Source organism: Nansenia antarctica (assembly GCF_963989245.1).
Source record: "Nansenia antarctica genome assembly, chromosome: 10".
NCBI lineage: Eukaryota > Metazoa > Chordata > Actinopteri > Argentiniformes > Microstomatidae > Nansenia > Nansenia antarctica.
In genome coordinates this window covers 8,067,280-8,094,478 of record NC_137680.1, presented here as the reverse complement: position 1 = coordinate 8,094,478, position 27,199 = coordinate 8,067,280, and the positions used below count along the sequence as shown (strand labels likewise).

The 27,199-nt window shown below is 43.5% G+C and overlaps 5 protein-coding genes across 7 annotated transcripts in view; 4 read left to right on the top strand and 1 right to left on the bottom strand.

The window, feature by feature from the left end:
* Positions 1 to 587: 587 nt before the first annotated feature.
* LOC308166327 (pre-mRNA-processing factor 40 homolog A-like) lies at positions 588 to 1,682 on the top strand (the record flags this gene model as incomplete). The annotated part of the gene is made up of 1 exon (XM_080540595.1): positions 588 to 1,682. One exon carries the CDS (start codon positions 588 to 590, stop codon positions 1,680 to 1,682), a length of 1,095 nt encoding a protein of 364 aa, XP_080396721.1.
* Positions 1,683 to 3,167: 1,485 nt separating this feature from the next.
* LOC308166326 (uncharacterized protein) lies at positions 3,168 to 5,420 on the top strand (the record flags this gene model as incomplete). The annotated part of the gene is made up of 3 exons (XM_080540594.1): positions 3,168 to 3,606; positions 4,611 to 5,010; positions 5,404 to 5,420. The coding sequence occupies exons 1-3, from the start codon at positions 3,292 to 3,294 to the stop codon at positions 5,418 to 5,420; spliced, it is 732 nt and encodes a 243-aa protein (XP_080396720.1). The 5' UTR covers positions 3,168 to 3,291.
* Positions 5,421 to 7,151: 1,731 nt separating this feature from the next.
* On the top strand, positions 7,152 to 16,985 carry LOC308166530 (peroxisomal carnitine O-octanoyltransferase-like). Its single transcript, XM_080540855.1, has 17 exons — positions 7,152 to 7,249; positions 8,744 to 8,872; positions 9,019 to 9,143; positions 9,246 to 9,427; positions 9,583 to 9,707; positions 9,813 to 9,921; positions 10,688 to 10,781; positions 10,996 to 11,121; positions 11,315 to 11,416; positions 11,584 to 11,667; positions 11,908 to 12,015; positions 12,395 to 12,525; positions 14,296 to 14,419; positions 14,613 to 14,691; positions 14,934 to 15,027; positions 15,141 to 15,260; positions 15,803 to 16,985. Exons 2-17 carry the CDS (start codon positions 8,758 to 8,760, stop codon positions 15,921 to 15,923), a joined length of 1,839 nt encoding a protein of 612 aa, XP_080396981.1. The 5' UTR covers positions 7,152 to 7,249; positions 8,744 to 8,757; the 3' UTR covers positions 15,924 to 16,985.
* An 833-nt stretch (positions 16,986 to 17,818) lies between these two features.
* LOC308166529 (peroxisomal carnitine O-octanoyltransferase-like) lies at positions 17,819 to 26,595 on the top strand. The gene is made up of 17 exons (XM_080540854.1): positions 17,819 to 17,881; positions 18,026 to 18,157; positions 18,374 to 18,498; positions 18,668 to 18,849; positions 20,225 to 20,349; positions 20,951 to 21,059; positions 21,215 to 21,308; positions 21,447 to 21,572; positions 21,720 to 21,821; positions 21,988 to 22,071; positions 22,264 to 22,371; positions 23,827 to 23,957; positions 24,065 to 24,188; positions 24,547 to 24,625; positions 24,778 to 24,871; positions 24,982 to 25,101; positions 25,546 to 26,595. Exons 2-17 carry the CDS (start codon positions 18,040 to 18,042, stop codon positions 25,664 to 25,666), a joined length of 1,842 nt encoding a protein of 613 aa, XP_080396980.1. The 5' UTR covers positions 17,819 to 17,881; positions 18,026 to 18,039; the 3' UTR covers positions 25,667 to 26,595.
* A 67-nt stretch (positions 26,596 to 26,662) lies between these two features.
* abcb4 (ATP-binding cassette, sub-family B (MDR/TAP), member 4) overlaps positions 26,663 to 27,199 on the bottom strand; it is a 28,363-nt gene continuing 27,826 nt past the window's right edge. For all 3 annotated transcript variants that reach the window (XM_080540743.1, XM_080540745.1, XM_080540744.1), the window contains one exon: positions 26,663 to 27,199. This exon is cut by the window's right edge. The gene's annotated coding sequence lies outside the window, so the exon portion shown is untranslated.

The window sequence follows — 27,199 nt, the reverse complement described above, 5'->3', positions numbered from 1 at the left end:
ACCACAACAACGCTGTGTACGACACGTACGCCGTTCTAGACGACGGGTCGGAACGGACCATCCTTCTCCAGGAGGCAGTGCGCCAGTTGGGGCTCCAAGGGACTGAGGAGAAGCTGACTCTGCGCACGATACGTCGCGACCGTAAAGAGGTCACCGGGGCGAGAATCAACTTCTCTATCTCCCCGGCGGGGCGGCCGTCGGACAGATATCGGCTTAAGAATGTCTTCACCGCAGACCAGCTAGCGCTCTCCCGCTACGACTACCCCCTGGAGAGATTACGCGCAAGATATTCCCACCTACGGCGAGTAGACCTACATCCGATAGAAGGAGCGGAGCCAACCCTTCTCATCGGCTCGGACAACGCTGCACTGATCGTGTCGCTCCGTCCTCCGCTGAGAGGACCACGAGGCTGTCCGATGGCTGTTAAGACTGCGCTTGGGTGGGCCCTCCAAGGCGCTACCGAGTGGAGAGATAGAGACGGGAGAGCTACGTCATCCCTCCATGTCCGAACCGAAGAAGCAAACCAACCAACCAGATCGCACGTTATTGCGGAGTGGCCAAGTCTGGACGCTCACTGTTCAGTCAACATGCCAGGACCGCCTGGAGTGGAATCTATTGCTGCCAGTGCACCTGGAACAGTTAGTACCACAAATGGTTCACCACAGGATGACCAACCAAAGAAGAAGTCTCTGTGGACAGAGCATAAGTCTCTGGATGGGAAGACCTACTTCTACAACACAGAGACTGAACAGTCCTCATGGGAGAAACCAGACGACCTGAAATCTCCTGCTGAGCAAATGTTGTCTAAGTGCCCGTGGAAGGAGTACAAGTCTGACACGGGAAAGCCTTACTACTACAACTCCCAGACTAAGGAGTCCCGGTGGACCAAGCCCAAAGAACTGGAAGATCTGGAAGCGATGATCCAAGCGGAGGAGAATGGGACGGTAGAAGCTGCAGCTCCTGGCACCGCCCCCGTCCCCACTCTTCAGGTTGATCCTGCTGCTACCATGGCGACCATGATGGACATGGAGGCCATGGCGGCAACAGCTGTTGCCGAGGAACACCTGCCGGTGGCCATGCACCCTCACGTGGCCGAGGTCAGCATTGACGCACCCGTCAACTCCGTCGAGGACACGTCAGCCATGGAAGTCTCAGCCAGTATTGTAGACGCCTCCAAGGAGGAAAGGCCGGAGTTGGCGAAGAAAACGTACAAGTGGAACACAAAAGAGGAGGCCAAGCAGGCCTTCAAAGAGCTTCTGAAGGAGAAGGGTGTTTCATCCAACGCGTCATGGGAGCAAGCCATGAAAATGATCGTCAACGACCCACGCTACAGCGCCCTGCCCAAGCTGAGTGAGAAGAAGCAAGCGTTTAATGCCTACAAGGTGCAGACGGAGGAGGAGGTCAGGATCAAGTACAAGGAGTCTAAAGAGACGTATCAGCGATTCCTGGAGAACCATGACAAAATGTCCTCGACCACCAGATACAAGAAAGCAGCGCAGATGTTTGCAGAGCTGGACGTCTGGAGCTGTGTCCCAGAGAGAGACAGGCTTGAGATCTATGAAGACGTCCTCTTTTACCTGGCTAAGAAGGAGAAGGAACAAGCCAAGCAGCTCAGGAAGAGGAACTGGGAGGCGCTGAAGAACATACAAAGGACACTATCACCTCCTACCTCACGCTGCTAGAGCAGCCTAGCCAGTGTGCCTTCCCTAGTTAACTGAAACCGAGGGTTTCATGGGGCGGCTGTTATGAAGGCCCACAATTTAGAGCCAGTTTAGTTTCCCCAAATCAGCTCTATTTTGCCCTGTTATTTCCTTTATTATTTTCTATACTATTCCTGTACGTTTATGAAGGTGTATGTATTGTTATTGTAATGTTTATGTATATGTTTAATGACGTGGTATATCCGGGGTGTGTCCGTGACCCGGATGCTAGGTTCGGTGGTGTATATATAGGGACGGAAGTGCTCTGTGAGTCAGTGTGACGAGAATCAGAACGAGAGAGAGTAACGAGAGAGAAGTAACGAGAAGTCGACCTAAGATGGCGGAGTCAGTAACAAGCACACCGTGCTGAAGCTGAAGACGCCAAGAGTGATTATCGAGTTCACAACTGTGATAGCCCGTTTAGCTGTGTCCCCGTTCGCTAGCCTTGCCAGCAGCCGGCTGTTAACGTTGGACCAAGCGAGACCCAAGCGTGGACAGAGCCGTCGCCTCCATGGACCCCCGGACCTGAGCCCTTCAAACCTCGTTGTGGACTTCGAAGAAGCCCCTTTCCCTTCGAGTTGCTACGTCACCCCCCCCCCTTTGTCTGCTGCCTTACTCGACGCACATGTGAGCTCCACCCAGGCCTCAACGAGCTCATTCTCAGTCCGGGACTTTAAGCCTTTTCCAGGCCAGGTACTGTGAGTGAGTGAGTGAGTGTGTGTGTGGCCGGCGGGGAGGGAGTATATTTGGGAGGTATATATATATAATTTGTATAATAAATGTGTTTGTTCATATTGGATACCGTTGCTGTGTGTTTCGTTGTCTGGTAGCTAATGCTAATGCTAATGCTAATGCTAATGCTAATGCTAATGCTAATGCTAACGATATTACTGCTAGTCTAAAGGGTTGCTGGCGCCCCCTGCCTGTATCCTCCTGCACTGCCTATTTAGCTCAGAGTTAGTTAGATAACCAGCCCTTCCTAAATTCTACAGTCCTTTTAGCTACTCCCTGGTTACAATTGTGTTTATCATGTGTTGATGCAGGTTTTAAATCAAGTCCAGCATATGTAGCCTATTTCATGTTTTGGAGAATTAGATGTCTAATTATTACCAATCATAAATGGCACATAATGCATGCATTTTCCTTTTCTTAGGAAAGGAGACTGTATGACAGTGAGACTGATACTGCTTCCAGCCAGGAAGAGTGCCATGTGTTTGTAGAGGTATGTGAGGTAGATGTGAAGAATGAAGAAGTAGAGGAGAACACAGGGGAGGTAAAGGTAGCTGCAGAGATGGAGGTGACTATAGACAATGATGCCTCTAATGAGGACCAGGAGGAGACATTTGAGGAGGAGGAGGAGGAGGAGGAGGAGGAAGAGGAAGAAGAAGTAGAAGAGGAGAGGTGTTTGAGTGACCCTGAATTTGACCCAGGGATTGAGGTAGATACATTATCATTATCATCCCAGAAGACCCAGGAGCGCCACCGGGGGCTCTGTCCAGACTGTGGTCTCTTATACACTGTAAGGAAGCATCAGCATAAGTGTGAACACAAGACTAAGCTGTTCCCCTGTCTTGACTGTGGAAAACGCTGTATGACCGAAGTTGGTCTCAAGGCCCATAGAAGGACCCATCAGGACAGTCACCCGTGCAGGTACTGCCTGAAGCCATTTAGAACGCACTCAGACAAGCAGAACCATGAGAAGAACCACTCCTCTAAGGAGAAAAGGTCGTACCAGTGCTCTGAATGCCCACAGACATTTAATAATGCCCGCGCACGAAACAACCATCTCAAAGAGCACGAGGCCCAGAGACTCATTTGTCCCATTTGCTTCAAGGAGTTCCCCACCCGTCATCGTCTAGAGAGGCATGAAGTGTCCCATAGTGTCAACAAGCCCCACAGGTGCCAGGTGAGTAGGAAGAGGCAGGATCTCAATTGTTTACATTTGAAATTACTTGCCTATTTTAATAACAATAATATAAAAACTATACTGTATGCAGTGGCTATAGATATAAAGTCAACCACAACCCTTCACTTTTTCCACATTTTGTTGTGTTATAGACTCAATTTAAAATTGATTAAATAAAAACATGGCATAGTCATAGTCACCATACGCCCTGGGCGCGGACTCTAAAACAGAGAGAAAAACATGATGGAATGTGGTAACCCAGACGGGTAACGACAACAAAATAAACAAATTAAAAACATGGAGGGCGTCCAACATTCATAACCGCACACATTTAAAGACAGACATTCATACTATAACACATCAGGAACATCTCAGTAGCCTAGTTCACGACAGTAGTGAGTTTTAAGTCAAAAACAAGTCTCTAGATCGGGGGCGGTCTTGATGTTCAGTGGGAGGTTGTTCCACAGCTGTGGCATCAATCCACTCACAATACCCCATAATGACAAAGTGAAAACAAGTTTTTATTTTTTTATTTCTGAAAATTAGTAATTGATTCCTATGCAAATCAGAAACCCTATAAAAACAAAGATATTGATTCTAAAATTACATTAACTATTATCCTTGCATTAACATGGACTCAATTCAACTTATTGAGTAATTTGTCGATGACATTTTAGCTATTTAGCTCATTTTAAGTGTCATAGCAAAGGGTATGAAGACTTATGTACATGAGGTATTTCTGGGTTTCAATTTTAATACATTTGCTAAAAACTTGTTTTCACTTTGTAATTATGGGGTATTGTGTGTGGATTGATGCCAATTTTTTTTAATCAAAAGTGAAGGGGTGTGATGACATTCTATAGCAACTGTATATAGGTATTTTGAAGCAAGGCTTCTAACAATTCTACAAGGCTGGTGTACAGTATAGCTGTCGACAAATCCTGCCTTGACCACTTTTTCATCTGTCTGTGGATTCACCAGGTTCATGTTGCCCATTCCTACAGGTGTGCCAACGTACGTTTGCCCAGGGCAGCCAGCTGAAGTGTCACCTGCGTGTTCACACCGGTGAGAGGCCTTTCCACTGCAGGTTCTGCCTCAAGAGCTTCAACCACAACATCAGCCTGAAGAACCACATCAGACGCTACCATCCGGGAGAGAGCTACCACAGCTCAGACCCAGGCCCAGACACAGACCCTAGGAATCCACGGGAGAGCTCCCACAGCTCAGACCCATATCCTAAGCAGCAGGAGACCTTCCACAGCCCAGGCCCAGACCCTGGGCAAGACCCTAGGAAGCATGAGGAACGCAACCCAAAAGCAGGCTCTGCCCATGGGGCAGACCTCCGGACAGAGCAGGAGAGAGGAAAGGGAGGGGAATTGGAAGACCACATGCCTCAGGAGCAGGGCGAGTTAACCCTCTGGACTGAATGGGAATTAGGGGAGGGAGGAAAGAGAAAGAGGGTGAAACAGGGGAAGAGGTACCAAAGCAGTCATTGGCTGCCCTTTGCCCGTCTTGCCGAGCTAGAGAAGGAGGAGGAAGAAGAAGAAGAAGAGGAGGAGATCTCGAACAGTAGTGACTCTGACTTCAACCCAGAAAAAAATAGGGGGAAAAACAAACAGAAAAGGCTGAGGAAAAGATGGGGATCAAGACGGGAAGAAGGGACAGGGGCAAGGGTCGAGGGAGGAACTAGTCAAAGTCCACAGAAGAGACTGATTTAGATTAGACTTATCTAACTGGACCAGGAGTTCTCTATCAGTGCCATTATAAAAGCATCGTTTGTGTCATGTTGACCAAAAGGTATTTCAGACTTTTGATGACTCCTTTGAGGTTTTATATTTTTACAAATACACAAATTCTGGTACATTCATGTAGTATACCTACAAGCGATGTTGTGTCTGTCTATATTGTTTATGTTATCACTGATCACATCTAGTTTCATGGGATATCTGATACAGTGTCTAGCACTGCAATCACCTGTGGGACCAGGCATGTTTGGCAAAGTACAAACTGTAAGATGTGTTTATCGCCATTCACAGATTTGGTGAAATATTTGCAGTTGTCTGATGGAGAACTAATCATATGCAACATCTTTTCAAGCTGTAAAATCATGTACTGTACATATGTACTTACAGTCTAACCAGAAATATAATATAAACAATTCAACATCAGGTGTAGCCTTCAATCAGTCAAAGCACAAATAATAGACATGGAACAATTCACAGGTCATTCCATAAGATGTGTACATAGTAACAACGTAATCGATATGATTGTAGAAGTTGTTTGTTTACCAAGTGTTATGTGTAGATGCTATGTGGGGTCTTTGGGACAACCCTTAAAGGGATGGTTCAGCCTATTTTTATGTTACGGGGAAATGTCATCGTACCCTGAGTTGTCCTCGTAGGCCAGTAGTGAAATCGTCTCCTGTACGGTGTTTTCTACTTTCATACAGTCTGCTAAACTTGGTTTGAAGTTTCTCTGAGGAGAATGTAATTGTAATTGTAATGTAATTTAAACAATGCTAACTACAGGTCTTTTGGGGACGGTGCTGCTGTTAGTCTGTGTGGTAGGAAAGTACAAAACGCTACACGGATTTCACTACTGATTTGTTGAATAACATTTTCTTCAATGTTGCAAACTAGCAGGCAAACAAGTTCTACCCGGTAGGAAAAGATGACAGATAACAGCAAGCAACCATTCTAGGGGCATGTGGCGGGGGGTACTTTGAATGTATTATCCAAAGAAATTCTGAGCACAATCTCCCACCGCTCAGTTCAGGTTAATCCAAATTGTAGAACTGCTAATCTAAAATTATCCAGACCTCCAAAAAGAGTGTGATAACAACGTGAATGGGAGGTATGGCTACTCAAGACTACCCTAACCTTAACCCAACCGTCAACTACACTGAGTCTGGCCTTACCACTAAATAACTCTTGATAGAGTATGTTCCCAGGTGTTTTTTATGGGCAGAGATCTGTGCCACTAGAAACTGAATTTGAATTACTGACATTTGAATTTGAATTGCTCAATTTGAATACTTTAATTTAAAAAATGAATTTCAATCACATCATTTGAATTTGTATTGTTTAACTTGATTCAGTTTTTCAAATCAGTTATACAAGTTAAACAATACAAATTCAAATTATGTGATTCAAATTCATTTTTTAAATTCAAATTGAGCAATTAAAATTCAAAGTCAGTAATTGAAATTCAAAGTCAGTAATTGAAATTCAGTTTCTAGTGGCACAGATCTCTGGCCATAGTTTTATTTTTTTTATTTTTTTACAAGAACACGGTCATATTATATATTTCACTCATATAGGCCTACTGAGATTACATATAGGGTGCTACTGAAATTGAAACAGAGATTTTTTTTTATCATGAAATTAAAAAAAACTACGTTCACTGCACCATGCATCTCTCAGCATAATATTGCATTGACGCATGCGCAGTCTCACTTTCCGGTATTGTAGTATTGACAATGTGCCAGGGCTAACTGGGGGAAAGGTGACGAGAAGTGCTGCATCGGACAACAGCGTAGAGCCCCAGCAGCAGCACGCAGGACCCATCTGCCAAAGAAACGCAACACTTTTCCCCGGAGCAACTGAAGACGCATCGCTTATTACAACTGAAGCTTATTACACCGGTGAGTCGTTAACATTGTTGTTCAATGATTTTGCATCATTTGATCATGTGTACAATCCGCACTATCCTCGGTCGTAGCAGTAAACCTGACCTACAATTTGAGTGACACATATTTATTGAGGGATAAATGCTTCTCGACAGTGAGTGCACTTTACTTTTTTTGCTAAATGTGTTTCTGTTGTCGATCACATTGTTACTGTCAGTACGGTTGCTGAGAGGCGATTATTGTGTTGTTCTGGAGCTGTTGCCAAACCGTTATTTTCCGTTATAAATTGTATGGGTACAAAAGATATACCGCACACAATAAGATCTGGACAAAATCGTCAACATCTTGAACCTATACACGTATAATACAGTCTCAAATGTACTTATAAACATAGACTAAGAATTAACAATTTTGGGTTGGAGTACTTCATGTATGGAAACACTGCAATAATGAAAAACGTACATTCAAATAAGGCACATTTAATAATCAACATGGTGTTTGCCAATGACATACCGGCGCCACAACATGGACGTAACTAGGCTGCATGTTTAACCCGGCCCGGGGTAACGGGATACGGTGGGTTTTATGACCAGCCACTCTGCGGTGTGTTGTGTTGCTGGATGAGTTGGTAGTTCAAATGGTTCCCGTCCGTCGTATCGTTAATTGGTCACAGACTCTTCCATGCGATCTGATGCTGACAAAGTACCTAATTTGCAGACAACTTTTCCACGGCTTTCGTGGAATATTCCTGGTCCATCGGTTGTGAAACTTCGCGGCGCTCCATAGAGTGCAACTCAAGAAATTAGAATATCGTGCAAAAGTTCATTTATTTCAGTAATTCAACTTAAAGGGTTAAACTTATATATTATATAGATTCATTGCATTGTACATATGCATGATTATACTTTTCAGAGGGCTGACATTCCTGTATTTAAAATCCTTTTCTTATTGACTTCATGTAATATTTAAAAATTCTGAGATATTTAATTTGGGGTTGTCATAAGCTGTAAGCCATAATCATCACATTTATAACAAATAAAGGCTTTAAATATCTCACTTTGCATGTAATGAGTCTATATAACATTTAAGTTTAACCCTTTAAGTTGAATTAGTGAAATAAATGAACTTTTGCACGATATTCTAATTTCTTGAGTTGCACCTGTAAACTAATAACTTTCCCGGTGACCGAGCGCCCACAATAATAAAACGAACAACAACATTGGCCAATATTCCAATGAGTAAATGACATTGGACAGGCCAACAACCTCACCAGAATCACCAGAATTGCAAACTGACAACCGACTAACCATCAAAGTCAGTGAAAGAAGGATTTTATTACAAACTGTGTTGGTAGGGTTAATTTGTATTTCGATACATGGCAAAGTTTCAGACTATCTGCCCATTGGACTAGAGGAAGATGCTATCAAGCTAGTCCAACCCTTGCTTTGGCTGCTACATCTAAATTGCTGCACATGTTTTAATGTACCCGCTGTTGTTATTCTGTTCTAGTTGAAAGGACAGAAATGACCAACCAGGTGTCAGAGTCCTCCACTGAGCGGACGTTTCAGTACCAGGACAGCCTGCCTCCTCTCCCTGTCCCGTCCCTAGAGGGGAGCCTTACTAAGTACCTGGACGCAGGTGAGAGAGCCCTGTGTTGTTTTGGTGTGAGGGTTTTGTTCAAGTGTGTGGGTGTGGGTCTTACTAGATCAGTTACCTTTGCCTGACATGGTGTTTTTGTGGGTGTTGTGTCTATTGCTTTTCACTGAACTGAGTGTATTTTCCAGTTCGTCCGTTTGCATCAGAAGAGGAGTATCAGACTACAGCAGGCATTGTGAAGGGGTTTGGAGAGGGCATCGGCAGAGACTTGCACCAGAAACTACTGCAGAGAACCAGAACCAGGAGGAATTGGGTAATTATACAACATTTAATAGATTAAAAAAGACAGTAAATAAATGCTGTGGTGTTTTATCTCTGTGTGTGTGTGTGTGTGTGTGTGTGTGTCATTCCCCAGTTGGAGGAGTGGTGGTTGGATGCTGCGTATCTGGAAGTTCGAGCTCCCTCTCAGCTGACTGTGAACTTTGGGGGTCCGGCTCCCTACCTGGAGCACTGCTGGCCCCCCACAGAGGGCACCCAGTTACAGAGGACCAGCATCGGCATATGGCATACACTACAATACTGGGACCTGATACGCACGTAAGACACACACACACACACACACGCACACACACACACACAATGAGATAAAACACCACAGAGTAAAAAAATATGTGTTGTGTTAAAAAGGAGTTGGACACCCTGAGGGCCAACTCAGACACACACAGATACTGACTGTTCTCTGTCTGTGTCAGTGAGAGGCTGCCTGCTCAGAAGGCTGGTGGTGTACCCTTCGATATGGACCAGTTCAGAATGCTCTTCTGTACCTGCAAAGTCCCAGGAGAAACCAAGGATACCATCCTAAACTACTTCAAGACTGGTAAGGGAATCCCTCTCTCTCATGTTTTGTCTCTGTTTGTATATGTTCAGTGATTGTGTACCTAACCTGTTGGAGTATTGATTTGTGTGCGTGTGTGTATTATAGAAAGTGAGGGTCTGTGCCCCTCCCATGTGGTGGTGATGTGTCGTGGGCGGATCTTCACATTTGACGCACTGTGTGATGGACGAATCCTCACCCCCCCAGAGCTGCTCAGGTACTCCACACACACACACACACACACACACACACACACACTAGTTTAATTTCAACAAAGAGTCTGACAGTGCACCCATCGCTAACTGAGGCTTGGAGGGGGTTGCATCCGGTGAATTTCACCAGTGGCACGGATTCTACGGACGAGTAGAAAGAAGTGCTTCAAATGGAGGCAGGGATTTCAACCAGATTTCTTTTTCTGATGCAAAATGCTGGCATACAAAAAACTTCTTCAGCTAACTCCATGTTTTCATTTTGTGCAATGCACGCAAATGGGTTTGTAGAACTACGGCGGAGGAGGGTCGTCACGTGCAACTCAAGTAGAGCTTGATAACTACAGTGTAAAGGGGTGTGGACTTGCTGACAACATCTGTGCCAACTTTTTACTTCCTTCATCCCCAGAATCATAATCGAGAGATGAGATTTTGGGTTCCAAGATAACACACACACGCGCGTGCGCGCACACACACACACACACACGCACGTGCACACACACACACACACACACACACACACACACACACACACACACACACACACACAGTATCTACATATACTGCCCTCCATTTGGACAGTGAAGCCAACATTTTCAAGAATGTCAAGTGAAGTAGATGTTCTGAACAGGATTCAAAGTATATGAAATGTAAATTATTATCGAATAGCCTTTTAAACATGTTCTCTCCCACAACTGAGCTATTGTACTGTGTGTGTGTGTGTGTGTGTGCACGTGCGTGCGTGTGTGTGTGTGTGTGTGTGTGTGTGTGTAGGCAGCTAACCTATGTTAAACAGTGCTGTGAGGGAGAGCCAGAGGGAGATGGAATCGCTGTCCTCACCTCAGAGGAGAGGACACGTTGGGCCACGGTGAGTTTGTGTCATACAGCATGTATGTAATGGACATTACCACAGCCACAAACCTCTCCTTTATAATACCACAGCCACAAACCTCTCCTTTATAATACCACAGCCACAAACCTCTCCTTTATAATAGATAATAAAGACATTGCTCTCTCTCTCTCTCTCTCTCTCTCTCTCTCTCTCTCTCTCCCTCTCTCTCTCTCTCTCTCTCTCTCTACAGACTAGGGGGCATCTGATAGGTATAGACCCAGTCAACATGAACATCCTGGAGACCATCCAGAGCAGTCTGTTTGTGGTCTCCCTCGACGACTCAAAGCCCTACTCCACTTCAGAGAACTATACAGCGGTACAGACAACACACACACACACACACACACACACACACACACACACACACACACATACACACACACACACACACACACACACACACACACACACACACAAATGGCAGTGATTAAGATACTGTATAAACTTGGCTATGTAAGGTTTACATTAGGGTGGATTTCAGGGTCTGGTATGTGACCTCTTCACCCCAGGTGACCCAGCAGGCCCTCACAGGTGACCCCACCATCCGCTGGGGAGACAAATCCTATAACTCCATCTCCTTTGCTGATGGGACCTTTGGATCCAATTGTGACGTGAGTGTCTGTGTGTGTGTGGTGACGTGAGAGAGACAGAGATAGGGAAAACAAATGAGTCAATTTCAATAAAGTAAGAGTGCTGTGGTTTGGATGCAGTGTGTGCTTGTGAGTGTGTGTGTGTGTGTTGTGATGAAAACTGTTGTGTGTATGTGTGTGTGTTGCAGCATGCCCCATATGATGCCATGGTGTTGGTGACTCAGTGTTACTACGTGGACGAACAGCTCAAAGCTACAGATGGCAAGTGGAAGGTAAGCCAAGTTGATATAGGTGTGTGAATGTCAGGTGGAAGGTAAGCCAAGTTGATATAGGTGTGTGAATGTCAGGTGGATTTGAATGTTGTGGTAACCGCCCCCATATCTGCCCCATCATCTTTGGTTTTAGGGACGGTTACCACAGAATTCAAATAACTAAATAAATAAGTGCCCCTTTAATTACTCTTTCTATCCGTTTCTTCACACTGTGTGCATGGATTGTGCTGTGTGATAAAGGGCTCTGAGACAGTGAGATCCATGCCTGATCCTGAGGAGCTGGTGTTTACTCTTGACGACAGAGTCAGAGGTGACATCGCACACGCCAAACAACAGTACCTGGAGACCGTGAGTCAATACAACACACAATACAACACACTTGACATTACACCACGCCTATCATTGAATCTGAGTGATGTTATCAAACAATACAGCATGTGCTTTGTAAAGTCAAAAGTAAATAAATGGAGAGAAAGAGTGCCCTCTGGTTCCCCCTGGTGGCCTGACAGCCAACCTGCAGGTAGTATGGGACTACAGATGGAAATTTAGCTCGTGAGCTAAACTCTGGCGCATTTACATTGATGTGGAAACTGATTTGTTGATTAATGTGCACTGTCCCTGGTAAATAAATAAATAAATAGTTATGTTCTGTCTTCACATTTAGGAAAGTGGCCATGACACACAATCCCTTCCATGTTTAATCTGTGTGTGATATCATGTTTGTCAGGCACGAGACATACAGTTGGTCTGCTACGCCTTTACCTCGTTTGGAAAAGCAGCCATCAAACAGAGGAAGCTCCACCCAGACACCTTTATACAACTGGCAATGCAACTAGCCTACTATAGACAGCATGGGAGGTAAGACTGTCCATCTGTCCACCCTGTACACAAGGTCTCACCCTCTATGCATTATTTAAGGCACCATCTGCAGGACTGTGCCATATTTTCACCGCAATGGGAATTGCGATGACAATTCAGAATATGTCTCCTCTCTTGCTCAATGCAAACTACTTCTAACTGAACCGATGAATCTGTTAATCAATGTAATGTTGTTATCCAGCCGATGTCTTAGTTACCTGACCTTGAAAGTAGCCAAAGGCTTGTGTGGGTGAAATGCAGTTGTTATTTCATTTGGCCATCAAGTAATGATTCAGCTTGATTCAGGGTTTCCGTTAACCGGTAATTACCAGTCTTTGTCCGATAAAATCTGTTGAAGTCCGACATTTTTAAATCTCTTCGGTCATAATGTCCGGTGAAAATAATTCCCTTTAAGCACAATTTGAATACAATTTGCTAAAATTAATTTGTCACATATTCTGATTCCTTCTACATTAAAAAAGACGAATATATAGGCTATAACATTATGTTTTCTTTTATTATTATTGTGTAGACTAGCCTACGCGATGACAAACAGCGGCAGGGTTGCCAGATGGGATTGACAATTTACAGCCTAACTAGTCCGCTAAATAACCGCTAAACCCAGTAGCCCATTCGGCGGTAACCCCCCCCATCTGGCAACCCTGTCTCTCAACGGCGCGAGTAGTTTAGTCAGTTAATTTAGTTTGATCTAGTCTAAATAAAACCACTGCAGTGACCGGAGTCAAGGTTATTGTTCTGCGTGTTTTGGATGTGCTAGAGCACAGTGAATGACCACCGAGGGCCGTGAGATGCGGCTAGTAAAGGACGCTAGCCATCTCAACCCCGTTCATTGATTGAGCCTGCCGTGCCCGTTCCAGCCCTGAGTCGGGAGATTCAGAGTATAACATCCCCACCATTAGATTAGGATTGATTAGATTAGGTTGACAACACCACACTACATTTGAGTTTAGGGATATCAATGTTATATATTTGTGTATGTTTTATCTTTATGTATTAAATGTTATAATTGTTCCACATTTGAGACCTGTCTTCCCCCCACTCAGTTATTCAGTCGGTGTCCATCATTTAAGTTCAATTTAGTCTATCTATAGTGTTAGAGTTTAATTTGTGCCACTAAATTGAAATAGTCCACGGGTGTGTATCCCCCCGATACATCCTCCTCATTCTCATACTCCCGAGTCCGAGTAAGTATTGACAGGCAGCTAGACTTAATGCCTTCCCAATCAGCGAGACGTGGTTATAGAAATTACGTTGTTTTATTGATAAAAAGGGTAAAACTGGAAAGAGAATATAGAAAACTTACATTACTGTCGTGAAACTATTTAACACACTTCAGTTAACGTAATGTGGAGTCCGTTCATTGATCGATGCAGTCTGTTCAGTTCCCAGTGTGGCGCGCGTTCAGCGCTGGACATAATGGCATAGCGCGCATGCGAATCATGAAAGCCTATATATTATTATATTTATTAATAGCTCGCATCTAATCGTATCGGATGAGAAATAGACATTAAACGGCATATATAGGCGACACAACAGTAATCACCGCGACAAACAGCTATATTATATTTTAATATGATGACCGGAATATCTCACGTTTGTCCGATAAATTGAAATCTTCCCGGACACGATGACCGGCGCCAATTTTTTCTAACGGAAACCCTGGCTTGATTATTTAGTGACATTTGCAAGGCAAAACCTTAACAAATTGCAAAAATACTCCTCTCTCTTTCTTTCTTGTGTTCCTCTCAGGTCAGGTAGTTGTTATGAAACAGCGATGACTCGGAGGTTCTACCATGGCAGGACTGAGACCATGCGGCCCTGCACCCAGGAGGCTCAAAACTGGTGCCAGGCCATGCTCAACCCAGCTGTCAGTGTAAGTGGTGTGTGTGTGTGTGTGTGTGTGTGTGGCGGGGGGGGGGGGTTGACGACCAACCAACCAACCAACCAACCAACCAACCTAGACTGTAGCCTGTGGAATAAGTACACCATTTCTAATGGTCTAGGAAAGAAGCCTCATCAGGGCATTGAGACGCACCAATTGACTTTTAACACTGTTATTCTCTCAGGCTGATGCTAAGAGGAAAGCCCTCCTTCTGGCCTTCAACAAGCACAACAAACTGATGGCAGAGGCCCAGGATGGAGAAGGTGAGTCTCTGTTGTAGCCTGTGATTGAGTTCTATTTCCCTGACCATGGTTTTGTCCAATAACGTTGAAATATTCTGCATCCACCTGGTGTGCGTGTGGCTTGTGTGTGAGACTGACCCCTAATAAGCGCAAATGTTCGAACCAGTGGCTGAAATCATATACAAATATTCTGTTACTATATCTCTTTAACATAAAATGTGTGTATGTTTTAATGTGTGATAATGATATTGTCTGATATTCAGGTTTTGACAGACATCTCCTGGGCCTCTACCTAATTGCCAAGGAGGAGGGCCTTCTTATTCCAGATCTCTTCACTGATCCCCTCTACAGCAAGAGGTATAGTGAGTTTGATAGAGTTTTTGGTGAATATAGTATGTGATTGCTTGTGCAGTTTTTTACTGTGTGTGTGTGTGTGTGTGTGTGTTCTCTCTCTCTCTCTCTCTCTGCAGTGGCGGGGGTGGTAACTTTGTGATGTCCTCTAGCCTGGTGGGCTATACCACAGTTCTGGGAGCGGTGGCTCCCATGGTGCACCATGGCTACGGTTTTTTCTACCGCATCAGAGACGACAGGTAGGCGATCATAGACACACTTGTTAGATGTCATACACACACTTGTTAGATGTCATAGACACACTCATCAAACATCATACACACACTCATCAAACATCATACACACACTCATCAAACATCATACACACACTCATCAAACGTCATACACACACTCAAACATCATGAATGTTCATTGAATGTGTTTCCACTAAATAATTGAGTACAGTTAACAAATCAGGGGTAATGAGGGTTTACAGTTGAAACATATAGCATCCAGTTTTTGCTGATTAAGGGGGTCGGCTGGAATAGTTTTTTAAACAAATATTAGGGGGCGTCAAATAAGGTTGTGAGCCCCTGCACTAGTTCCATAATCATCAAACTGATGAGCCAGTCCGTCGCTATTTGAGCTCCTTGTTCTTTGGTCTAATAGATCTACATAAAGCGGGTTCAAGGTATTGATACATTAAAGGGTGAATATAAAATAACATGCTATCTACATTTAAGAGGCTGCTGACAAAAAAGGGCCAATTTCTAAAGCCTCTACTTCTTGTTTCCTGTTTCAGGATTGTGGCTTCCTGTACGGCGTGGAAGTCCTGTCCAGAGACAGATGCTGAGTCCCTGTTCCAGAACATCAGTACATCACTGCACGAGATGCTGCAACTCGCCACCACATCCCAGCTGTAACAGAGTCTAGTAAACACTGTTTTCAACTGTCCAGAGACACCGATTGTAAATCCTGTTCTTCTAGTCAACTGCCAGTAATACTTGTGTTCTGAACATACACATCCCACACAGTCTCTATCTGACAGCTTGTAGGAGTTCTGCACAGATCAATGCAAAGGCCACAGTAAAAATGTAGCTTCTGATTTTCAACATGGAACTAGAATCTTTGTTTTGCATACAGCTGCACAGGGTAGTTAATTGTGCACTTAAAGGATGTGATTCTTAATGGTTTTATGTAGCATTATGTAGATTGGGGATTCCCTGTTTTGAAAAAGATTTTTACCTGCAATGATTTTTGCTCTTGAGATTAATTCTTGTTTTATGTAGTTGAGAGATGTAACAATGTTAACCCATGTACATGAAGTGAGAGAATGAACAGCTGCATTCATTGAACCTCGATCTATAGCTTCGTCATGCACCCGGAGATGACAATGAGTCATCGTGAGACTAGGGTTCAGTTGATCAATAAAACAGTGTTAATGGTTTTTAAGAGATAGAAGTAAGGTTCATATTAATTCACATATGCCTCCTGGCAGGGAAAGAAGAGCCTTATTTAAATCTTTACCCTGGACCAGCTTTGATTGAACAGTTTCCTAAGTATTCTTATAGGCTCCGAGGTTAATGAGTTATCATATGATTCTCCACTACTCTATGCAATACACCCTGACTCAGTATGTCTGTCATATTATGTAAACATTCCTTTATGTACAAAAAAAAAGATGTCACCTTCCTCAAACTGCTGTGGGACACCACATACAGTAACCATTGGCTTTACTTCATGTCTTTGTATCTCAAGCCTTTCAACTGTTTGTAATGGCGACTACTCTGGAATGTGTGTGTACCGTAGAGAAATGTGATATGTAGTAACCTCATTTAATTTGTTATAACTAGTAACAAAAATGTGAATAGAAATTGCACTTGCTTCAATGAACCAAATGAAAAATAGCCAGTTCAATGATAAAATACAATACCGGTTGGTATTGTTGCATAGGAAATATACCGTAATTGACTGATTACGATTGATTTGGAAATGTTAAGTTGAATTATTTATAATTAAATAACATTAATTGCATTTAACCGTGTGTGTGTGTGTCATATCACTGTCCAGTACACAATACTGTAAAGGACAGGCCCAAAAATACCCCACTCACCATCTAACCCCAGTCAGGGTAAAAGAAACACCCAACCCCAGCAGGGGTAACAGAAGTGGTACCTGCTATGGTCCACTCAGAGAAACAGGATCAAAGGATGCTGAAGGTGAAGGTCCCCTCGGGACATAAAACAGTCCCACTATACAGTAAAACATGCTTATATTTGGGGTTTTGATCAAACTATCTTCAAGGATCAATGGCTTTTTATACAACAGTTAGTTCCGACCAAGTAATTTGATTGGACAAGAGGCATTCCATGAGTACTGATATATAGTATAACAGCACTGGGACTTTTAACTATATGTATCACTCCGAAATGACCCTTAATACAAAGTAGCTATCCTGCAGAGCAGATGTTTGTGTTCAGGTTACTAGGCAGGCAACAGTCCAGTTGCGAAACAATTTTTTCTTGACGGAGCCAAAATAAATGATTAAATAAACAAACAAATCATAATCTGTTGCCACTTATTATTGTTAACTAATAAATCGCGCTGTAGAACTGTTGTATAAAAGCAATATCACACTCGAGGTCGTGCTGTTATACTGTATCAGCACGGCTGTGATTATAACACACTCAGACTCGCCAGCCAATGAGGGGGCTCTTCACGAGTGCTTCGCCAACCAATCAGGTAGGGGTATTACCCTACCTTCCCCTACCATCCTAGGTTCCGCAAATTCGCTTCCGGGAGTCTAGTTTTGGCAACGTGCCGATGTTGACTCGGGGAAAGTGCATTATTACTCGGGGAAAGCGACTCTAAACTCAGTAAAGTGAGTGGTTAACACTGTAGCAGGAGTGCATGTGTAAAGTAATCATGTGTAATATATTTGCTAGTTCATATCTTGCTTTGGCTGCCTGCTATTTCTAAATTGCTGCGCATGTTTTAATGTACCCGTTATATTATTCTGTTCTAGTTGAAAGGACAGAAATGGCCAACCAGGTGTCAGAGTCCTCCACTGAGGAGCGGACGTTTCAGTACCAGGACAGCCTGCCTCCTCTCCCTGTCCCGTCCCTAGAGGGGAGCCTCACTAAGTACCTGGACGCAGGTGAGAGAGCCCTGTGTTGTTTTGGTGTGAGGGTTTTGTTCGAGTGTGTATTGTGAGTATAGTGTGTGTGTGTGTGTGTGTGTGTGTGTGTGTGTGTGTGTGTGTGTGTGTGTGTGTGTGCGTGTGCTTGTGTTCACTGCTAGATCTGTGACATTTGATGGTGTTTTTGGGTGTTGTGACTATTGCTTTTCACTGAAAGTTTTGAGTATTTTCCAGTTCGTCCGTTTGCATCAGAAGAGGAGTATCAGACTACAGCAGGCATTGTGAAGGGGTTTGGAGAGGGCATCGGCAGAGACTTGCACCAGAAACTACTGCAGAGAGCCAGAACCAGGAGGAATTGGGTACTGTAACATTTTGTAGATGGAAAAAAAGACAGTAAAGTAGTACTCCAGATGGTGTTTGGTTATGGTGGTGTTATATGGTACAGTGTATCATGAGCCCACAGTCTTGCACCATGCACAGTGTTGTGTGTGTGTGTGTGTGTGTGTGTGTGTGTGTGTCATTCCCCAGTTGGAGGAGTGGTGGTTGGATGCTGCGTATCTGGAAGTTCGAGCTCCCTCTCAGCTGACTGTGAACTTTGTGGGTCCGGCTCCCTACCTGGAGCACTGCTGGCCCCCCACAGAGGGCACCCAGTTACAGAGGACCAGCATCGTCATATGGCATACACTACAATACTGGGACCTGATACGCACGTAAGACACACACACACACACACACACACACACACACACACACACACACACACGTAAGACAAGGGATGGAAATTGATAAGATGTTATCGATACCGATTCTTTATCGATTCCCTTATCGATTCTTGATAATTTTTCAGCGTCAACGCAGCTGTTTTATTATCTCTTGAGTCTCTGGACACAGTGTAGAATGTCTCATAATGCCTCATAATATTTGAACATGCTAAAATGAATTACAAAGTTCCTTTTCTTAAACGGATATAACTTGGAAAATGAATCTGAAACTGACTGATAAAATAAACAATTATTGTTTAGAAAAATAGGCATGTATACCTAGTAACATTTGAATAAATTACAATCCTCGTTTTCAAAAGGGAGTAAGCTTGAACCAAATATAAAATAACTGGCACATAAAATAAACAATTCTTCTTTAGAATTGTGTGGCCAAAACAAGATCATGTGAAGACTGATGTCTGTCCTATTTAGAAAAGAGGCTACAGTGCAGCCAGCTGTATCATTATGCTATACATACTGATAATATTAAACTATGCAATCTATTTATTAAAATATATTTTCAGTTTTCTCATTGATTGGAAACCAAAGGAACATTTACATACAACTTCAAGTGAGATACTATAGAACTTACCGCAATATATGAATAACATATATGCATGATTCCTTGACCTCACTTGAGACAAAGAAACGTTAACACATTGGTAACACTATCTCGTGACGTTAGAATTATAAGGTTCTATCTCCTTTTTTGTCAAAATTGAGTTTTTTACATAATCTGATCCATTAGGGGTTTATTAATGCCTGTGTGGTGTTATTTTTAAAATGTTGACATTTTTGAGTTAGTAATTAATAAAATACAAAGGTTCCATCTCACAAAACATAATGGAATGTAAAAACTTTGACGCTCAATATCTCTGAACTACCCTAAACGGAGATAGAACATTATAATTCTAAGCTCACGATCTGGCACGGAGCACAAAGTAACAATTGGTGCGTTATTATAATATAATATTCAGTGGCAGCGACGTGCAGGTCTACCATTTAGAATCCACGATGTTGCATTTAGTTTGACCTTGTTTGTCACATTTTATATAGACAACATGCTACTTTATCAGCTTTCTCAAAAGCTGAGCATTGTGGCATAGCCTCACCGCTTGAATACTGCCCTTATTGGGACTAAATAAAACTTTACACTCCGATACTACACCGCAGAGTTTAACGTCAGACGCAAAGTTTGACGTCATGACGCATGACTTTCAGAAAAACATGCCGCCATCAATAAAAAAAACATACTGTTAAAAAGAAGCTAACTGAGGGCCAATTCAGACACACACAGATACTGACTGTTCTCTGTCTGTGTCAGTGAGAGGCTGCCTGCTCAGAAGGCTGGTGGTGTACCCTTCGATATGGACCAGTTCAGAATGCTCTTCTGTACCTGCAAAGTCCCAGGAGAAACCAAGGATACCATCCTCAACTACTTCAAGACTGGTAAGGTCTCTCTCTCTATCTCTATCTCTCTCTCTCTCTCTCTCTCTCTCTCTCTCTCTCTCTCTCTCTCTCTCTCTCTCCCTCCCTCTATGTCACCTGCTTTGCTTTCATGTAGGACTTACTCAATTATATAGTTTTTGATGATGAAAAGTCAATGACACATACAGTATTCACTGGAATTTTAAAAATATTGATCCGGAGACCAGAGGTTGGGAGTTTGGATAGAGCTAGAAATAAATAATTTCATCATTTCCTTTAGAGGTTGGAAAACTCTAAAACTCTTTAGGATAAATGATCAACCCTAAATACTACAGGCCTCTTCTTAGAGTATGGCATCTTAGCTGTATCTCTGATGTACAGTATGTATAGACCTCTAGCTCTATCCAAACTCCCCATCCAGCCAGAAAGCTACTGTATTATGCATGGTCTCTTAATGGGAGACGAAAACGGTTTGATGTGGGCTTCCCTTATTGTCAGAGCATAATCAGCCTTAAGAGGAGACAGTTTGAGTGTAAAGGCATGGTTGTTTTGTGTGTTTGTGTGTGCGTGTGTGCGTGTGTGTGTGTGTGTGCGTGTGTGTGTGTGCGTGTGTGTATTATAGAAAGTGAGGGTCTGTGCCCCTCCCATGTGGTGGTGATGTGTCGTGGGCGGATCTTCACATTTGACGCACTGTGTGATGGACAAATCCTCACCCCCCCAGAGCTGCTCAGGTACTCCATGCACACAAGGATTTTGTCCCACCGATCTACACAGCCTCCTGGACACTTTAAAAGTCAAAGCAACATTTTAAAGAAATGTAATGATATACTCTTATATACTTTATCATAAAATGTGTGTGTGTGTGTGTGTGTGTGTGTGTGTGTAGGCAGCTAACCTATGTTAAACAGTGCTGTGAGGGAGAACCAGAGGGAGATGGAATCGCTGTCCTCACCTCAGAGGAGAGGACACGTTGGGCCAAGGTGAGTTTGTGTCATACAGCATTACCACACCCACAAACCTCTCCTTTATAATACCACAGCCACAAACCTCTCCTTTATAATAGATAATAAAGACATTGCTCTCTCTCTCTCTCTCTCTCTCTCTCTCTCTCTCTCCAGACTAGGGGGCATCTGATAGGTATAGACCCAGTCAACATGAACATCCTGGAGACCATCCAGAGCAGTCTGTTTGTGGTCTCCCTCGACGACTCAAAGCCCTACTCCACTTCAGAGAACTATACAGCGGTACAGACAACACACACACACACACACACACACACACACACATACACACACACAAATGGCAGTGATTAAGATACTGTATAAACATGGCTATGTAAGGTTTACATTAGGGTGGATTTCAGGGTCTGGTATGTGACCTCTTCACCCCAGGTGACCCAGCAGGCCCTCACAGGTGACCCCACCATCCGCTGGGGAGACAAATCCTATAACTCCATCTCCTTTGCTGATGGGACCTTTGGATCCAATTGTGACGTGAGTGTCTGTGTGTGTGTGTGTGTGTGTGTGTGGTGACGTGAGAGAGACAGAGAGAAGGAACGTAATTATAATAGTGCTGTGTGGGTATGTGTTTGTGTGTGTGTGTGTGTGTTGTGATGAAAACTGTTGTGTGTGTGTGTGTGTGTGTGTGTGTGTGTTGCAGCATGCCCCATATGATGGCATGGTGTTGGTGACTCAGTGTTACTACGTGGACGAACAGCTCAAAGCTACAGATGGCAAGTGGAAGGTAAGTCAAGTTGATATAGGTGTGTGAATGTCAAGTGGATTTGAATGTTGTGGTAACCGCCCCCCATATCTGCCCCATCATCTTTGGTTTTAGGGACGGTTACCACAGAATTCAAATAACTAAATGCCCCTTTAATTACTCTTTCTATCCGTTTCTTCACACTGTGTGCATGGATGTTGCTGTGTGATAAAGGGCTCTGAGACAGTGAGATCCATGCCTGATCCTGAGGAGCTGGTGTTTACTCTGGACGACAGAGTCAGAGGTGACATCGCACACGCCAAACAACAGTACCTGGAGACCGTGAGTCAATACCACTTGATGTTCCATAACAGACAGTGGAGGCTCCTCCATAGAGGTGGAGGAGGCCTGGCCTCCCCAATAATTTGAGAGAAGAGAGAGAGATTTAAAAAAGCAATAATTATATTTATTTTATTTATTTATTTATTTAACAAAAAACTTTTTTTAATTTTTTATATTAATATTATTTCCGTTTTGTTCATAAATCTGAATTTTCCCATGGCTAAAACCCAATATTGCAATTGTAAAGCACCTACAGGCCAGAATCCCTATCCGTTTGTATTGAGGGAGGCCAGGCCTCCCCCAGGAAAGTGGTTTCTCATAGAAGTCAATGTAATGCAAATGTTTTCATGGCAATATGTGATTGGCCAAATCACTGAAAATGGGTGGGCAAGGGAGGCCTGGCCTCACCATGCATTGAGTCCAGGGCTGAAAGATTGACATTTTGTTTGTCTAATCACATGAAGCCATTTAGAGAATTCGCCAGTCACTTCAGTCAAAGAAACACTCGCCATAGTGGCTACGAGTGTCTTATCAACTTGTCCTTTGCAGGACACGTCTAGAACACCCATGGCTATTATCCCTGAAAATAATAGCTCATTTGGCCAAATACTGTTGCTTAAAATGACTTCGGAAGTCGGCGAGATTCTGGCGCGATTTATACATCGAATAGGTAGACAACATTTAGGATTTATTGAACAGTTTTATTTTTAATGTAGTCGATTTCGTTTTATTACAAGTCAATTTAATATTCTATCTATTCTCATAGACTTACAGCAATGTAATTTCTTCAGGCAGGCACAATGAATTCCATCAATCAGAACTTTCTGATTGTAGCTTACACTCCAAATAGTATCTATGCCTTTGGCCAGCACAAAGACAGATAAGAAGAACAGGGAACATTCCATCACGAGTGAAGCGAGCAAGCGGAAAATTGGCCTCCTCAATTCTGGAAGTCACCAGCCTCCACTGATAACAGAACATTATAACATAACTTTCCTCTTCTGCCTTTTTACATTACACCATGCCTTGCATTTAATCAAGTTATGTGTGCTCGCTTGGTATGGTCATAAATACAGTAGATAGAGAGAGAGACACCACCCTCTGCACCCCCTGGTGGTTAGACAGCCAACCCGCAGGTTGTGTGTTGATTTGATTTGATTTGATTTGATTTTTATTTATTTATTTGTTCAAAGGGGACACAGTACATTAATGAACACTTAAATGGAATGCGCACATATCATCAGTGTAAATGTACCCAATTATAGCCATAGGCTAATTTCCGTTGGTGGTCCCCCTGCCAGAAGTAACAGGGCTACATTTCCATCACTGGGTTCTGTTTGGCCTCACCTTTGGGAAAGTGGCCATCACATACATAATATTCACTCCCCACATCTCCCAACATAACTCACACATTCCCTTGCATGTTTAATCTGTGTGTGATATCATGTTTGTCAGGCACAGGACATACAGTTGGTCTGCTACGCCTTTACCTCGTTTGGAAAAGCAGCCATCAAACAGAGGAAGCTCCACCCAGACACCTTTATACAACTGGCAATGCAACTAGCCTACTATAGACAGCATGGGAGGTAAGATGGCCATCTGTCCATCCTGTACACAAGGTCTCACTCTCTTTTGAAGTGTAAATAAATAAACCGCACCGCGATTTTTGTTGTCTTTCCTTTTTCTCTCTCAGGTCAGGTAGTTGTTATGAAACAGCGATGACCCGGAGGTTCTACCATGGCAGGACTGAGACCATGCGGTCCTGCACCCAGGAGGCTCAAAACTGGTGCCAGGCCATGCTCAACCCAGCTGTTAGTGTAAGTGGTGTGTGTGTGGGTGGGTGTCTAGACCAACCTAGACTGTAGCATATGGAATTAGTAGACCAGACATAATTCTATACGATTTCTAATGGTCTAGGAAAGAAGCCTCATCAGGGCATTGAGACGCACCAATTGACTTTTGGGGCAGTCCCACTCATATTTTTTATTTTTATTGACAGTTACAGTGAAGATTTAGACAGGAAGGATGGGTGAGAGAGAGAGGCGGGATGATATGCAGGATATGTCCCCGGCCGGAATCGAACCGGGGACCCTGCGGTTACATGGTCAGCGCTTAACCCGCTACGCCACCTAAGCGCCCCGCACCAATTGACTTTTAACACTGTTATTCTCTCAGGCTGATGCTAAGAGGAAAGCCCTCCTTCTGGCTTTCAACAAGCACAACAAACTGATGGCAGAGGCCCAGGATGGAGAAGGTGAGTCTCTGTTGTAGCCTGTGATTGAGTTCTATTTCCCTGACCATGGTTTTGTCCAATAACGTTGAAATATTCTGCATCCACCTGGTGTGCGTGTGGCTTGTGTGTGAGACTGACCCTTGTGTGTGATAATGATATTGTCTGATATTCAGGTTTTGACAGACATCTCCTGGGCCTCTACCTAATTGCCAAGGAGGAGGGCCTTCTTATTCCAGATCTCTTCACTGATCCCCTCTACACCAAGAGGTATAGTGAGTTTTTGGTGTGTATATGAATGCTTGTGCGTTTTGTTACAGCGTGTGTGTTTATTTGTTTGTGTGTTTATTTGTTTGTGTGTTCTCTCTCTCTCTCTGCAGTGGCGGGGGTGGTAACTTTGTGCTGTCCTCTAGTTCGACGGGCAACACCCCAGTTCTGGGAGCTGGGGCTCCCATGGTGCACCATGGTTACGGGTTTTTCTACCGCATCAGAGACGACAGGTAGGCGATCATAGACACACTCGTTAGATGTCATACACACACTCATCAAACGTCATACACACACACACACACACATTAATTGTATTTCTTTTCACACACACCATCAACATGGGTTTCACAAAAAGCAGACCAGTAGCAAGACAAAATGATGTCGCATCTTATGGAAGAACACTTGAAAAACATATATAATAAACATTGTGCAGATTATTATTTTGGGTGTGTTAACAATAATTGTATAATTTTGGCAGATTTTGAGAGGGCCCTGGATATTTTGGAACAAATGTTAGGAAGCCTCGAATAAGAACATGTTTGTGAGCCCCTAGCACTAGTTCCATAATCATCAGACTGACAAGCTAGTCAGTTGTTATTTGAGCTCTTTGGTCTAAGAGATCTACATGAAGCAGTTTCAGGGTATTGGTACATTTAGGGTGTTTCCTGTTTCAGGATTGTGGCTTCCTGTACGGCGTGGAAGTCCTGTCCAGAGACAGATGCTGAGTCCCTGTTCCAGAACATCAGTACATCACTGCACGAGATGCTGCAACTCGCCACCGCGTCCCAGCTGTAACAGAGTCTAGCAAACACTGTTTTCAACTGTCCAGAGACACTGATTGTAACCTCGTTCTTCCAGCTAATTGCCAGTAATACTTGAAAACTATGGAGATATACAGTGGGGGAAATAAGAAAATGTTGTCCAGTAAATGTATTTCCAATGAGCCTATTCAAGTGAAATTAGCACCAGACTTTGGTATTAACTCAAACAATCCAGACAAAAAAATCTAAACCGGTACCAAAGAAAAGGAACCCCAGTGTTCTGAATGACTATAGACCGGTAGCCGTGACATCCCACATAATGAAGACGCTACGCTACAGTTTGTACAGCTGCAGGGATGTGTGTCGGACTGGGTGGTGAGAAGCACTGGCGCCCCCCCAGGGGACAGTTCTGTCTCCCTTCTCCTCCACCCTCTATACCTCGGTCATCAGGCACAAGATACTTGCCATATGCAGAAGCTTAAATTAGCGCCCGGATCTGATTTAAACCTGGATCAGAGTTAATCGCGCTTCGTGGAATACCCTCCAGGAGACCGAGTACAGAGGACTGGTGGACAGTTTTGTTGAGTGGTGTGGCAAATAGGAGGATGAGAACCATTCTCCTGGCCATCATGGACAATTGAGAAAAACTCTAACCTCATGTACCTTAGCTAAGCTAAATGAGAGAAGGAGCACTTGGGATCATTGAACTTCAGTCTCTAGCACTCATGCTTCTGAAGATGAGTCATCGTGACAATAGGGTTCAGTAGATCCATAAATCTGATTTGTTATAGAGTAGTTAGACAAATGTGACTTCACAATTGCACTCTATCAACCAAATGAAGAACAGCCAGTTCAGTGATAAAATACAATATTGGTTGGTATTGCCATATGGAAAAATAAAGTAATTTACTGATTTGAATACTAACGTTGTTGAGTGTGATTGAACCAAGCAAGTAAAATTGAATGAATTCAACCCTTTGGCTGTGTGTGTGTTTGTTTGTTTGTTCCCAAATAGTATTCTTAATGTATTTCAAAAAACTTTATTAATACATGTAAATATACAGTAGTACATACAGTACATAACAAAGCACAAAGCATATGCCAAATTAGAGGTTAGTAATCAGTGCAATCATTTGCAGCATACAGTATAAGTGCTTGAGACAACCCACTTAGGTGTGTGTTGTTCAGACACACACATACACATCTGTACAGGTGGGTCAAACTGTCAAACAGGCACTTTTTGGTCCTTCGGGATACTTCAGGCACTTCCAGTGGGGTGAACACACACAGTAAGTGAACACACAGTAAAAACATTTTGGAAAGCCAAATCTCAAAATAATCAATAATCATAACAAATTGTTTCTTCACTCATTCAAAACATGTAGATGTCTCAGGAGAAACTGAGCCGGCTGTGGTGCAGGAGGTAGAGCCGGCGTCTAATGATCGCAAGGTCGGTAGATCGGCGGTTTGAACCCCATGGCCACATGTCGAGGTCGCAAGACACTGAACCCCAAATTGCTCCCAATGAGCGGGCCGGCGCCTTGCATTGTAGCTTGCCTCCATTGCT

Coding starts and splice junctions, on each gene's coding strand:
- LOC308166530 (XM_080540855.1), top strand. CDS start 8,758: ATGACCAACCAGGTGTCAGAGTCCTCCACTGAGCGGACGTTTCAGTAC. Junction 10,782..10,995: donor AGAGGACACGTTGGGCCACG/GTGAGTTTGTGT, acceptor CTCTCTCTACAG/ACTAGGGGGCATCTGATAGG. Junction 11,668..11,907: donor CTACAGATGGCAAGTGGAAG/GTAAGCCAAGTT, acceptor TGTGTGATAAAG/GGCTCTGAGACAGTGAGATC.
- LOC308166529 (XM_080540854.1), top strand. CDS start 18,040: ATGGCCAACCAGGTGTCAGAGTCCTCCACTGAGGAGCGGACGTTTCAG. Junction 18,499..18,667: donor CCAGAACCAGGAGGAATTGG/GTACTGTAACAT, acceptor GTCATTCCCCAG/TTGGAGGAGTGGTGGTTGGA. Junction 24,626..24,777: donor AGAGGCCCAGGATGGAGAAG/GTGAGTCTCTGT, acceptor TCTGATATTCAG/GTTTTGACAGACATCTCCTG.